The 15,531-nt window shown below is 35.7% G+C and overlaps 1 protein-coding gene across 3 annotated transcripts; it reads left to right on the top strand.

Moving 5' to 3' along the window:
• Nucleotides 1-1,461: 1,461 nt before the first annotated feature.
• Nucleotides 1,462-12,722, top strand: LOC131702041 (microtubule-associated protein RP/EB family member 1-like). 3 transcript variants are annotated; one of them, XM_059003479.1, is made up of 9 exons: nucleotides 1,462-1,671; nucleotides 4,606-4,736; nucleotides 4,879-5,024; nucleotides 5,182-5,389; nucleotides 7,037-7,090; nucleotides 7,744-7,871; nucleotides 8,140-8,292; nucleotides 8,650-8,718; nucleotides 11,065-12,722. In XM_059003479.1, the coding sequence occupies exons 2-8, from the start codon at nucleotides 4,616-4,618 to the stop codon at nucleotides 8,692-8,694; spliced, it is 855 nt and encodes a 284-aa protein (XP_058859462.1). In that variant the 5' UTR covers nucleotides 1,462-1,671; nucleotides 4,606-4,615; the 3' UTR covers nucleotides 8,695-8,718; nucleotides 11,065-12,722. The 3 variants fall into 3 exon arrangements, with proteins under 3 accessions (XP_058859462.1, XP_058859461.1, XP_058859463.1); XM_059003478.1 differs by lacking the exon at nucleotides 8,650-8,718 and having other exon boundaries at nucleotides 1,463-1,671; XM_059003480.1 differs by lacking the exons at nucleotides 7,037-7,090; nucleotides 8,650-8,718 and having other exon boundaries at nucleotides 1,465-1,671.
• The last annotated feature ends 2,809 nt before the right edge of the window (nucleotides 12,723-15,531 follow it).

Below are 15,531 nucleotides of genomic sequence, written 5' to 3'. Positions count from 1 at the left end.
TTGTGCTTTATTTTTATTGAACAGAATCCAGCACGTTCTTCGTGTGCTGTCACAGAAACACATACATTCAGACATCCAAACGTACACAATGCACAAGCAAAAAGTATATAAAAAAAAAAAAAATGAAATATTTCCCCAGGGTGGGGTGGAGACTGGCCAGCTGTTCCTTTTGCAGTAATAGACAAAATACACTACGATGATAACTGAGGTGAATATTAGTACTACAAATATCAATTCAAATCAAAATAATGCTGGATTAAGACATACCTGCTGGCATTGCCTTGAAACACTAGTTTGATTCTGGTACTGAGAGTGCTTGAGCATGAATATGTAATGCTGGAACTTGCTATTGGAGTTTTTTCAAACCATTACACAGCCCCTTCTATCCCCTAATTCTTTAAAAGAAAAGGCTGAGAATTCTAGTAGTCCTGTACACACACTGGTGTGATTTGTGTGTGAATGAGAGGAAGGTGTGTTTTTAAGGATCTGTTTCTTGTCATGATGTAGGTAAATGATCAAATTTCAAACACTCAATCATCAATTCTTTGGTAGGCAAATGAATCAGCCTTTATCGGTGTAGTTTTTATTCACTGCGGTGCTACTGTATAGAGGAACTGAAACAGGTTTTAAATACACATTGTTCTCTTTGTGAATATGGCCTCATACTTTATAGGAAGCAGAGTTCCTTTGCTTAAAGCACCAGTGGACATGAGCATCACTGCAAAGTGGGACACCCTAACATTAAAACTAGCTACCTTCTAGATATTGCCACTTTCCTGTCATTATTTGAAGCAAACAGCAGGTGGCGCTGAGTTCCCTGTGTGGTCCAGGCAAGCAGAGCCTTAGCCACACTGAAGATTAACTTTATAATTAGAAAGTGTGAAGACACAGAATGTTATGGGGACAGTAAACTTCGCTTTCTGGCAGTAGACATGCAAGGCTGGTGTGCCGTGTTTATTGTTGGATTAGCTACTCTGACTATATTCTGATCATTCTAAAGGCTGGAGTTACCTCATGCATGTGCACCAGAAAGCATCCCAGTAGACCAGCTGCATCCTTCAACTGTATTTCCTTAGGAGTTTCCTATCTGTCCACAGGACAGCCCTAAGCATGAAGACAACAGATCACTATAACAGTGCCCTACCCTGTCCTACTATTTCAACAAATGGACTTCCCACAATGTATTGTAAAGCTGCATTCAACACACACATAATATTATGGCTATGCCAAATTGGCATTGCTTTAATTTGATACGTTTTTACAATTTTACAGAACATGACTGTTCCTTTGTGCTCCTTGTGAAATATCATAATTTGTACAGAATTTGCACAAGGTATTTTTTCTGGATGATATGGCAAAGTCGTGTGTAATTAAATGAGGACTGTATTTTAAGTAACTGGTATTTTTTGGTCACACACAACAGTCCGGTATTTTAAGGGTTAAAGTGCGTGCCTCGCCTTCTCTGAGTGATTGACGCAGCTCGGAGGACACACACCAGCATCAGAGTTCAACCGTTACGTTGTGACGTCGTGCGCAGATTGAACAAACTGAGGGGACGGAACGAAAGAAACCGGCGGCAGACAGGCAGAAAGAAAGAAAAAGAGAATATTACAAATAAATTAATTTATTGTTTTTACTCTTTGAATATACCAGAGGCCGAAAAGAAAAGAGGTAAGTGTCGACTTTTTGGGTCTGTTTTGAGATAGAAAAATACGTATTGAGAAACTGAATGGCGGAGAGGGAGGGAGAGGATAGTGATAGCACAGCAGCAGCGGTGAGAAAGCGAGAGACTCGAGGAATATACGGGTACACAAAAAGAATAAATCACAAATATTGAACAAGTGATTCAACAGCACTCTGCTGGAATATGAAATTCCCTGTTTATGTGTGAAAGTTATTATTTTTTTATTTTAAAATTGTGATAGAATCCGTTTTTTAATTTAAGCAGCAGAGAAGTCCGGTGGGCCAGGGTAGGGGAAATGATCTAGACATCAGGGAGGGGAATTAAAAAAAAAAAAAAAAAAAAAAAAAACACGACATGACAAAGAAGGTGCGATATGATTTATTCTGAGAGTTTAATAATACAGATATGTAAAATATTGTAATCTTTCTGATTTGTTGTTGCTCGATATGACAAGGCCTGACCATGATGAATTATGTACGTGATAGTACAACTAGGGATGTATAATTTAATGTAAGAATGTTTGAGAAGATAGATTTAGTTAATGATTTGTGTTGCAGCTTGTAGATAATGAAAAATAGATCGGAATGGGCGTCGAGCTGCTTGGATTATGTAAAATTGACACAATGAGTAAAACTGTATTACAAAAATAAGAAAAGAAGCCGGTTTGTTCTCATCACAATCAACAGCTCCAGCTCATGGCTGCTGCTGTGAATGCCCCAGGAGTGAAGTAGGGTGGGATTTTATTTATTTATTTATTTATTTATTTATTTATTTTTTATTATTTCAGTTAACAACGTACATTTAATAAGCTTGTGCAGCGCCGTTCTTCTGAAATAATACATTACATCGGATGTTACCCTGTAATGTTTATAAAGAAAAATAAATCTTTTATTTTTTTCTAATGCACAGGATTGTGTGGTTATGTTTAAAACACTGATTATACAAAATGTTTGTATAGGCGTTATTGCTGTTAATAGTGGAATACAGTGTTGTTGGTTTTTTTTTTCACACTCAACTAGTAAATTAAGATTTTGTTTGTTTAGTGTGTCAGTGTATTCCTCGCCATCAGTTAAGAAACATCATTCCACTTAACAAAATGTACACACTGACTGTGACACAAATAACATGTATGGTTTGTATTTTGATAATGTAATGAACCACCGTTTCACCTGCGACACTCCAGATAAACTAAGAGTTAAAACGTTTATAAATATAATGAAATGTGTTGCCCCTGTTGAGCGAGTATAGTGCAGTACAAGGTTTCCAATACTATATGCTACAGCCTGTCCGTTTGTGTTTAGCTTTCCTGACTAATGTAATATATTGTGTTACTAAATGAACACAGCTAAGGGGGTTTCTTCCTGGATGAACAGCTATTCTTCAAAATGCAGGCCAGACAGTGCATGACTCTCCTCAGATTCCTGTTGGTAAATTGTCACACAGTCCACACCTGTGAGTTTAATGCCGATTGGCTGTTCTGCTTTTAATATGGTTTTGAGAGAACCTCATTGGCCTCCTTGAAGACGGAAGTCTTCTCCTTTTACGGATGAGGCAGGGAATGGGGCTGTGACTCTGCACATGGATCTCTGGACTGAAGGTTCATTACAATGCTACTTCCCTTTTTAATATGCACAGTAATGCTCACCTACTGGGAATTGTGCAGTGCCTGTGATTTAGCAGAGACATAAGTTGTATGCATTCTTTATAAGGACCTGAAAAAAAAAACGATATAATGGTGCTCAGAATAGTTGTAAAACAGGTTAACCTCAAAATGTTATGGTGTTGTATGTCCATAGCTAACCAAAAACAACAAAACTGTTGCATCTGCTAACACCTCAGTATGTACCACACCATGGCAGTATCTGAAACAGACCTGTTTCAGGGAGACACTGGTGCTATTGGAAATGGATTATTGACCTTTAATCTACAGTGTGTTTGACGGTTTGTGTAATCTCAGAGCACAGAAGAAGTTGGTGTACTTGCTTATTATCACTTGCCCTAATTAATTATATTGGATATCTGGTATATATGAGATAACAGAAGCCAATATTGAGTATTATATGCTATGGAAACAAAATAAAAATCAATATTCTGTCATCTAAAGCCCCTTTCACACTGGCACTCCTACTTATATAATTAGTTATTTGCCACTTTCTTTAATTAGTTTAGAATTTGCATGGCTGGTACCTGATCTTGTAGTAACAAATCCCAGTAAGGGGCTGGCAGGTGGTCAAAAAAATTAGGATATGGGATTTCTTCATGCATGTCTCCTCATCAAAAATTGCGCATGCTGTGTAAGTACGCTGACTGATCGTCTTTGATGACACATTGTTTTAGGCTAGTAGTTTTTCATTCTTTTGAACCCTGGTGCGTAGAATGCTTTTGACTGGTATCTGGTGGTGACAGCTGTGGGCAGCTGCTGTGGGCACTAGAGCAAGACGGCTGTTTCTCCATCTTATTGGCACTGACCCCCCCCCCCCCCAAAAAAAAAATAAAAAAAAAAATCTAGAATTAGTTTAAGCACAGTTTTAACAGCTGTGCTTTGTGTTGATTTGGTTTAATTGGAAGGGGAATAAATGTTATATATTGACACCCATACAAAAACTTAATCGCATTAAGCTGTAGTTCTGTAGTTTAGCACACGCACAGGCACAAAGTGTCCGTTTAAACACATTTCAATAAAAGTTTTGATTGGTGTGTTCAATGGGACAGATTTTTAGTTTGAGAGATACAGGATGTGCTGCCAGTAAGGGAAACCAAACAAGTCTGTACTTTTAAGCTGCTTTAAGACAGACGTAAGACATCATTTGTCTTCACAGTCAGGTTTTATGTTTAAATACAGTATGAGTATATAAATGTTGACCTTTCTCATAATGCAAATAATGGACAGATTTGATATTTTAATTACATTTTCTTTGCAGATTAAAGAAGATGGCAGTGAACGTATATTCAACTTCTGTGACCAGTGATAATTTGAGTCGACATGACATGTTGGCATGGATAAACGAATCTCTACAAATGAACCTTACTAAGATTGAGTTGCTCTGTTCAGGTATTATATAGTATTTGGAACACACAAATGGCCTATAAAGCACATTGTTTCAGATCACGTTTTTGCATGTTTCATTTGAACTGTCTCATATTCTGTCAACATTTAATAAAAAAAATAAAAATTCTATTTCTTATGTGCCCAGGCTCTGTATACTGCCAGTTCATGGACATGCTTTTCCCAGGCTGTATGCCAATGAAGAAAGTGAAATTTCAAGCCAAACTGGAACACGAATTCATCCACAATTATAAACTTTTACAAGCAAGCTTCAAGAGAATGGGTGTTGACAAAGTAAGTCTTAATACTTTTACATTTTTTTATGTCTAGGCATGTAGTTATGGTTTAAAAAAAAGACAGAATCTGTAGTTTGTTTTTTAATTACTGTACATTATTACTACTGTATTATTTCTGTCCGTGCAATTAACATGAACATCATCATTTTCTAAAGATTATCCCTGTGGACAAATTAATAAAAGGAAAATTCCAAGACAACTTTGAATTTGTTCAGTGGTTCAAGAAATTCTTTGATGCCAACTACGATGGGAAAGATTATGACCCAGTTGGTGCCAGACAAGGTCAGGAGACCGCACCCTCACTCAATACTTCCACGCCTGCCCTGAACAAACCCAAGAAAATCCCCATCACAGGGGGAACAGGTGAGATCAAAAGCAGGCTGTTTTGAGACTCTTGTTCCAATGTAAATTTTGTTCAGCTCAAATATGTCTTCAAACAGTGTTTTATCCTGCTCTAAAAAGCAGGTTGTCAGTGTTTAAGACGAGAGAATCTGTTCATACAGATGTATGCTTAGTGGACACACCGCCATTTCTGTTTGCTTTCAGATATATTTTGTAAGGCTGTATTCACACTGGGTCCGTTTTAGAGGGTCTGGTCCGCACTCGGTACGGTTCGGATCGAAACGTTTGGTGTGAAGTGTGAACAACAAGGTCCGCTTGCTAAACCTCAGTGTGAACAACTGCTGGACTCGGTCCTTTTGCACATAGGAAACGAACTGTAAAGGTAACCTGACTAGGAAGTAAACATTTCGCCGGTAGTTTCGCTGAGGAAACAAGTAGAGCAAAAAATGTCTCAGGAACTACATTAAGGTCACAGTTCATTTCAACCTTAATTTTTTAACCCGGTTGGAAACAGTAAAATTGTTAATTGTCCTGGTTTTGCTTTTATATTTTATTTATTGATTTAAGTACAGAACTGTATCAGTGTGCTCAGCAAGTTAATAGCAGAGTAATATATTGCTTTGTGTTGGCGCCCTTCAAAATAAAATAAACATCTCATAGATTGTTTTAATTATTCTGATTATGTGTATACAGTATGTTTAAATGGTAATAGCTGATCGATTTTTTTAAATCTGGCTTTTTGTATGTTTAACGTGTTTAATTTTTAAACTATCATTGTATTATATACAGTTATTTTAACGGCTTCAGAGTTGCTACAGGGTCAGTGAATTGAAGAAAGAAAGTCCCCGTTTTTCACAGTGGAAATCTGGTAATCCTAACCTACGTGGACAGTACGAGAAATTGAAGCTGATAGAAATTTGGTCAGACACCAAAATCCAAGCCGAGCTGGACAAGACTTACAAAAATAGTAATGACTTTGTTTAATGCCGACAGTAGGAGAACCGTGCAGAATTGTTTAAATTGCATTATTCGACTACTGTAGGCATTCCATAAATGTATTCATTAAGTTAATGAAGTGCTCCCCCATTGCTTTCTTCCACAGCAATATGTAAGAATCTAAAACATGCTATATTAAAAAACGGAGACATACATCAGTAGCTGCCATCTTTCAATATGCCTTGCAGGATATTTTAAACATCCAGTTCACAAACCATTCAAATGAACCAAGTGCACTTGAAAACTGCTTTGTGAACAGAAAACAAACTCAGTCCTGAACAAAATGGGAAAAGGAACAAAAAACAAACTTTAGCTCACATCCAAACAAACTCGTTCCCTTTGTGCGTAGATAAGTGTGAACAGCAAGCAAATTGATACATTGTTTCAAACGAAACAAACCAGACCGAGTCCATTTTGAAACTGACCCAGTGTGAATGCAGCCTAAGAGAGAGATCTATTTCAAGTCCTGTACTTTTCTTATCGGGATTTTAAAGGCCTAAAATAATTTTGTAAGGACCCAGTTTAGATTCTTTTTTTTTTATTCTATAAATAAAGCTTTAATGTTAAACCGTCACACTTTTTTTTTTTTTTTGATCACAGGCTTATTTTGTTTAGAATTTGCATTTTATATGAGAAACTGAAATATGTAAGATCTTGATCTATACATTACAGATTTAAGACCCACTTCAGAGTTGGATCCCTTAAGAAAACCAGCAGCAAAAATTGGTATTTTGATCAGGCTTGGGTTTTCATGGTTCTAAACACACAATTTGTTTTCTTCCACTGAGGAGTGTGGTTTTTGGAGAAGTGTTCTCATTAAGGATTGGCAGTATGTTGGCTCATTTTAATTAACACTAAAAACTATTTCCACATTGTTGACGTGACTATTGTATAAATTGAATGCATGTCTGATTTCTAATAAATTTCACTGTGTTTTGCCAGGAAGAATATATTTGCTCTTGACATGCAGTTTTCTGAGAGAACCACCTGTATGGACTATTTAGTCTCAAATGATGTCCATAACTCTTGTTGAGCACTATGAAGAAACTTTTATTAGCTTTGAAGAAATTGAAATGACAATGGTTGACAAATGTAATTTGTATATATGCAACAAAGAATCCCCCCCACTGTCAGTACTCTGAAACTTAATGAGAACCTTGATTGCACACATTGTTTGGGGATTGATTTAGTTGTTTGATTAATCCACTTTGGGATTGGTAGTACTTCATTTATTTCTGTATTCCTGGCCAGGATTAGATTATGGTGCTGCCATAGCTATGCTGATGCCATAAAAATAAAATTGGACCCGTTTGTCAGATGCTGGGTTTGATTTGTAGGCTACAAATAACTTGCTTTAATATTTCTTTATCTTATTTCAGCCCCTCAGAGGACCACAGTGGTGGCAAAGACAGCACCTGCCCCTAAAGTCGGGGCAGGGGCAGGAGCAGCCAGGAGACCAGGGCCAACAGGAAACTGTGATGAAGAAAAGACTGAGCTTATTCAGGAGGTGTGTTCAGCACGCATTTATTGTAATACATTATTAATAAGAAATTATTATTTTAAGTTTTTGTTCACTTTGTAAATGTTTAAAAAGGTGAATACAGTAGGTAAGACACCCTTGTCTGCTTTCCTAAAGGAAATGCTTTATTAACGATATTCAGAAGTACACAGTTTTATTCCATACGTTCCAGTTTTTTTGATTTTTTTTCACAACCTGGGCTCATTGGTAATCATGTACTGCTTGCATTACTCATACATTTCTTCTTTCTACTCAGGTTAACTTACTAAAAATCACAATTGAAGATATGGAGAAGGAGCGAGATTTTTACTTTGGCAAACTGAGGAATATTGAACTTATCTGCCAAGAGAAAGAAGGGGAAAGTGACCCAACATTACAAAAGATTGTTGACATCTTGTATGCTACAGATGTAAGTAATTGCTTGAATGAATAAGTGTTGTTAAAAAACTGGAGTATAGCCAGAGTAGCAAGGGAATTTCAGACAACCTTTGGGATATATATTTTTTTATTTAAATTGAACTTTTTTTTTTTTTTATATGAATCATTTGTTTAATTTCAAACTGTTCCTCTTAAGTTTCCTTTGGCTTATAATACTTCCATCTGAAACACAAAGCACTGTACTGGTTGTGCATTCAGATCTGCCTCAGTGATGTTTGAATGGTTTTAAAAGGTGTGTATAACACTTAATCCCTGTATACAGTTACTTTAATATGTTTTACAAGTACTGACTTGAATTATTTAAAAAAAATGCTCTAATACCCATCAGGCTGTGTCCAATTGCCTGGAGTCAGAGACGGCTACAAGCAATTGAGAGATGTACAAAGTATATGCTGGGGTGTGGTAACTATTATATATACAAAGTTGTTCACTCTGTATTAAGCTATTTAGACCACTTGTTTAATGCTAAAACGATTGTGTGGAATAAAGCAGTATACAATCCATGTGTACTTTGGGAGAGGGGAGGTTTGCATTCACACCTGCTTGCATGTGATTTGTTATACTGTGTATGCAATTTAGTCACCCTTTTGTTTTTGTGATAATTTTCACTATGTCCTAACTATTATGTAGATGGTGGACCTAAATCAACAAATTTATCTTAAGATTCCACCTGAACTCTAAGCTAAAATCCTACCCAGTACTAAAATCCAGCTGTTTAAATAAATAAAACAATAAAAGACAACCAGGGGTGTGCAATTTGTATCGCCCAACGCCCGGGACAAGATTTGCCGTTATACTTTGCCCATTGGACAAATTAGTTTTTATTTATTTGTTTTTCCTATATTCGTTCTGTTGCTAGAAATACACTCAGAGTATATTTTCTAGAGAGCCACACAAGTTTCTGAAAACTGAATTGCGGAAGTCTAGCACCTAAGCACAAAAATTTAAAAAGTGTGTCCCACACTTTTCACTCTGATTGGCCAGCTGTGGAAGAAGCTGATCTTCTATTGGTTACAGATCTTCTATTGGCAATACTAATCTTTAAACTTAAGGTATTTTATGTTTTTTGGAAATGAACAAATAAGTGAAACTGCTGTCTTAATACTTGACATTTAAACGCAGCAATCTAGTAAAGTTATCAAAATAAACACCATAGTCACTACGGTGTTAAAGGATTTAAAAAAATCGTGTTGTGTAATTTATAGCACTCCACGGTCAAGCGTGTAGGCCTACTTGTTGGGATGTTTTATAAAAATAAAGAAGGGGGGGGGGGGATTTCTTTTTTCAATTTTATTGTTAACCTATTTTGTTATACTATATTTACATTTTATTTTTTAGATTTACACGCTATATTGAATCTTTTTTTTTAACTAGATTTGAACAGAAGCGGTATTCGTTATTTATTAGACATTCACAATCCAACTATTTGTGAAACTATTAAAACATGACAAATGTTTATAATGATAGAAATGAAATGCTTATATGAGATTATCTGCACAATATTTTATTTTAAAATAAAATACAGACTGTTATGTATTAATTCCATCAGGGTATGAAACCAGGATCACCCTGCTTCAGCAGCGTTCCAGTTAGTTGTCATGGGACAAGATGTTCGATGAGTAAAAATAGCTGTAATGTTGTACACTGTAAAAAAAAAAAAAAAAAAATATATATATATATATATATATATATATATAATATATATATATATATATATATATATATATATATACATATAAATAGAAATAAACATTTTATCTTTGTAGAATTTGATGGAGCCTACTGTAAACATTGTGTGCATTTTGGTAGAAAAACAGTACAAAATGCAGAGAAACTTGACAGGTTATACACAAGTCGTTTAAAAATCTGGGGTTCAGCAGTTACAAAACTGAAAGAACGTCAAGAAAAATCTGAATTGCACAAAGCAGCAGTAATAATTGGCAATGATTTTGAATCTGTGATGCAACAAACTAAAACACCTATACTTCAGGAGCTGGATTCAGCTTATAGAGAAAGAATGGGGAAAGAAAACAGGCAGAAGCTATTTTTATATTTGAATAACTCCAAGTATTGCTTATTATAGTTGTACTCTTAATAAGTTACTTTAAATTTACTAACAGGTGTGTTCCAAATTGCACTGAAAGGAACATTTCCTTAAAGTATTGCTGAGGTGAGGCGGGGGTCACAGGGAAGCTTTTGTGTATCTAGAAGAATTTAGTGAACCTGTCAAGCTACAAGGCTAGATCGGCCCTGTTAATCGCTAATTGATTGATTTGTGTTCACTGTTAAATAAAATCACAATCCTACAAGTTATTTTCTACTTTGTTGTGTGTTTTGTGCGACGGGGAAAGGCCAAGTAGATTTTTCAAAAATTGCACACCCCTGCACAACTAATGGTATAATACGTGGACCATACTAGATAAACAATTTAAATAAATAAATAAATAAATAAATAAATAAAGTGGAACCCGGTACATCCATCTAAATTTCTTTTTTGTTGTTGTTGTTTCCATCACCGATGCTATAGGACTGACTTAACTGTACAAAATAATGTGTGAAACAATTCAGGGCTATCCAACCCATAAGTATTGAATTTAACCCAAAACCTCAGCTTTAAACTGAAAAAGCATATTGGTTTGGCATGCAACATATTTGATTTAATAACAAGTTCTTAAAAACAACCTCTCTTAACATGGTCTGCAACTAAGCATATGTGTTAATTTTACCCATTGTATATTTTCAGGAGGGCTTTGTGATACCAGATGGCGAATCACCACAGGAGCAAGAGGAATACTAACATTCCACACTTGATGCGACTTCTAGATCACCTGTACCCCCACCAGATCATGTTATGCATTTGGTTCTGAACAAACTTTATATCAAAATATTTGTGTAAGCAAAAACAAAATCCAATTTCAAGTACCTCCTTTCTTAAAACTTGCACTTTGCAAAGTTCTTTATCCTTGACCTGAATAAACATGGAAATCTGATGACTGCGGAGCTGTATTGTTTCCAGCGGAGTAAAATGACACAGAAATGTCAGTCTTCAGAATGTATTTCCTCATTTTCTTTTCTATGGGGGGGGGGGGTGTTTGAAGAGACACACAACACTTTCTTTGTTGTATTTGTTTGTTTTTTATTTAAGCTTGTGATCTGCCACCTCTTTTTGTAGTTTAAAACAAGCACATCTTCTGAATATTGTGCAGGTTTATGGATTGCTGGTAATTTCAGATGTTACAGATATGTAAGATTTGATATTTTTACCGTTATAAGCAATTTGCATATAGTAGAATATTATTGGGGGTGGGCAGGTGGAAGAGACAGTGCTTGTGCTCATAACTGATCACTCCCACACAATAGAAAGAATGTTTAAAAAATAAATACAAATGGTGACCATTTATGAGGGTCAATTTTGAGGGTTACTGAATCGACAGTAGTGTTGAAATGTGACTTCAGGCATTGCACAGTTCAAGTAACTCGCAGAAGGAATTATACTGTACCCCATGTAGCCTGCAGAGTGCTGTTATTTTTTGTCTTGTATTTGCACCCTGGAAAAAAAATGAACTTGAGTGTAACGGATGCACAGTGTCGTTTTTTTTTTTTCTCAGTGTTGCAATTTGATTTTGGCTTACGATGAGAATCCCCATAAAAATGAATGAATAAATCAAAAATACCTTTTAATTCTCTTATTCGGTACAGGGGAAGTGAAAGTGTTTATATTATCACAGTCACCTGCTGACATTTTAATTTAAATGTTGAGCCTGAATCCTAAAATTCGCAGTAAAAACTACAATCTCTTTCTTTTAGAAATTGCACCTTCCTGTAGTGCAATTGACACTTTTTTTTGCTTTAACATCCTTGCTATTAATGATACATTTGCCTCAGAGAGAAGTATTTGGCTATTTATTAAAGTTCATAGTGCAGTAAAATTGATCATGTCAGGACTTTTTAGACAAACACTTATGATTGGGGATGGGGTTAGGGATTCCATTGATGTAAAAAGAAAAAAAAAGGTATTGTATAATTTAATGACTGCCGTCAGTTTGCTTTTTTAATAGTTGTATATGTGCCATTATCTCTCTGGCCTTGTCTTGTTCTAGGTCCATTTTAGGTTTGCTTGCATTTAAGTATAAGTTAGTTACGTTTTTTGGAAATGTTTTGTGATGGAAAGACTCTAACCGAATTTTAGAAGTTGCCAAAAAACGTACAGTAACTAGCCATTGTTGGACGAAAACTACAGTGGTGCTATCTCAAAATTCTCTGGTGGCCTTTTACAGTTTGTTGCCCTAAGATTCCTGTACACCGTGGACTAAACACCACTATTGGTCTTTTTCTGCAGCGCGTTTTTTATTTACTGAAGTCGGTTTCTTACTAACAATAAAGTTCTGTATTTCCAAACTGGTTCTTTGTCCTTGTAGTATTTCACCTTGGTTTATTGTACTTGTACTTTTTTTTCTAAATGTTTGAACAACTGATACAATAAAAATGTAAAAAAGAATGTCATTTGAGGTCATGAAGTTAATGGACACAATGTAATCTAGTATAGCAGATGTAACATGTAGGTAATCTGCTGTGTACTGGTATGATTATGTGCATATGACCTGCTTGCTATTGTTTTTCTTCTCAAACACAAACGAGGAGCTAACTTTTCAATGGAGACTGCACAGATTTACTTTTCTTTTTATTTGTTGGCATGAGTGACATTGATTATGTAAATGTTTGTGTAATCAAAACACCATTGAGAGGTTTCCCTGATAAGTTGTATCACCATATTGAGATAGAAAAAGCTATAGTATTTTCCAAACCATCTGAAAGGATTTTTAATAAAAAGGTTTGGTACAGTGGTATTTGTGGTGGGACCTTAAAGCATGTCCTTTGTTTTCACACTTGTTAACAAGCCATGCTCTATTTGAATTAGAAATCCTTCATGTACACTCTTCCAAAAAAAAAAAAAACCGTCAAGTCTAATTTTTACATTTAAAGTCTTCTACAAAGAGAAGTTAGGTCTGTCTTTTTTTTATTTTCATCACTGTCATTCTGGAGTTGATGTGTTCATAACTCTTTCAAAACCTATCCGTCTCATTTTGGTCACTTCCTGTTTTAGTGTGGAGTCAGAGCCTGAATTGGCTCAGGAGAGAAGTTAAAAGTAAGCTAATTCCTTAGTTTATTTTACTCTAGCAATGTGTAATAAAGTAGTTATACATGTTTTTATATTGAGACAAAAAATAGTTCCTACTGACTAGGTGTTTGCAGGCTATCAAATACCTTTAAGAAGTTGCTGTAAAAGATTCAGCTTGATGTGTTTATTTCCTAATGGTATATAGTTCCTCTTTGTGGTTTGCAACGGAAGTTTGGTTGCTACAGTCGACTGTACTGATCAGCCATTTAGTCTATGTTGAGGTATAATTAAGACTAGGTTTTTAACCAAGTACCAGGGTTTGACTCAAATATTCAATAGTTTCTCCCGAAAGGTTTGATACAGTATCTGGACACTGGAAACCTCAGATCTATGTTGACCATTTGAAATCCCTTTAACACATGTTTTGAGCTGTTTAAACTCAAAAGGTCAAAAAACCTGCTCATAACATGACTGTTGCGGGGAGGATAGTCTGTTGTACTTTAGAAGTTTACTGGAAGGGTAAGATGTGTGATTATTACCAACCAATGATGTCACACTTCAAATGTCTACAAACCAGTGACATCATAATTAAAAAGGAACATTCTGTTCTACATCAATTCCATTTAAAGTGAGAAATTTGGACAGTCAGCATTCAGAGAAGACTACAAATTAACCTGAAAATAAAAATAACTTGCAGGGCTCAAGCTGTAGTAATGGCAAATGTATCTGGGAAGGTCAGCAATGTGACCATGAAGGGAGCTAACAGGCAGGGCGCTGCGGTAGCATGGTAGGTTATTGGTATTTTTAATGGTAATATACTCACATATTCTTCTTATTGTATAAACATATTGGATTTTTTATAATGTACATAAAGTATTTATTGTTGTATATTCCAGAAAAAGAATAAAACAAGAAAGTAAACAGTACTAGCTAAACATTTAATTGTTGAATGTTCTCATTTTCAATAGAATTTATAATACATGGTACACAATAATTTCCCTATAAACGTCTGTGAGGTTGGTGATAAAACTGCTGACCTCAATTTTTAAAAACAACCTACCACCAATACATGAACACAACAAAACCAAAACACAAAATGGCCTGCATTTCAAGTTTTAGCCATGGAAGACTGGGAGAAATGTGTGAAAGAATAAAGCAAGCACTCTTAGAAAATAATAAACAATATCAATTTTGTAATAAATGACCTCAGCCACATGCCCTCCGTGGGATGTTAGGCAGTGTAGACTGATGGCCCTCAGAAAGCAGAAGCTCTTGAGTGATGAGGAAATTAACTCCTCACCCTCCAGAAAAGCTAAATGAATCTTCTAGTAATAATACATGTGCTCGAGCTAGCACTCGCGTGATTTATATGTCAGCAGAAGCCCATGATAGAATTACAGCCTTATTATGCTCAGTTAACTGTACATGATTTCTTATATTGTCCACTTTATAAAATATGAACACCTGTATTATTGTATAGTTTTCACCTATTTGTATTCAAATACATTATGTGTGACATTACCATCCTCAGCTCTATTCGGCCTTATCTGAAAGTCTTTGCATATGTGGCTTAAGAAGATAGGAATAGTTGCAAGTACAGTAACTTTATTTTTTATTTTTCTAACTATAGGGCAATCTCGGAGACCGATAAAACCAAGCAGCAGGTATAAAACATAGATAAACTCATATAATCTCTAGCTCCCCTGAATACCCCAACAGCAATCCCAACGAGCTGTTATTATTATTAATATGGGTTCAGTTGGAACAGCCCCTCAGTCCCTGTACAAAGAATGATGTTGCCTCCTCTGGGAGTACGCTGGGACCTGGTGGAATCCACACCTTGATCCATGTGGTATCTTGTATCTTTACAAAAGGAGGACCTGGTGAAAAGTGATGGCAGTGTATGGAAAGCCAGGGGTGGGAAACCTCTGCACTTCCAACACAGGTCTTCATTCCAGCCATGTTATTATTATTTATTTCTTAGCAGACGCCCTTATCCAGGGCGACTTACAATCGTAAGCAAATGTCCTTGATTATCAAATTTAACCAACTGAACCTTTTAATTACACCTATTAAACCTACAGTGACATG

Source organism: Acipenser ruthenus, chromosome 29, assembly GCF_902713425.1.
Source record: "Acipenser ruthenus chromosome 29, fAciRut3.2 maternal haplotype, whole genome shotgun sequence".
Classification (NCBI taxonomy): Eukaryota; Metazoa; Chordata; class Actinopteri; order Acipenseriformes; family Acipenseridae; genus Acipenser; species Acipenser ruthenus.
This window is presented reverse-complemented; position numbering and strand designations above follow the sequence as displayed.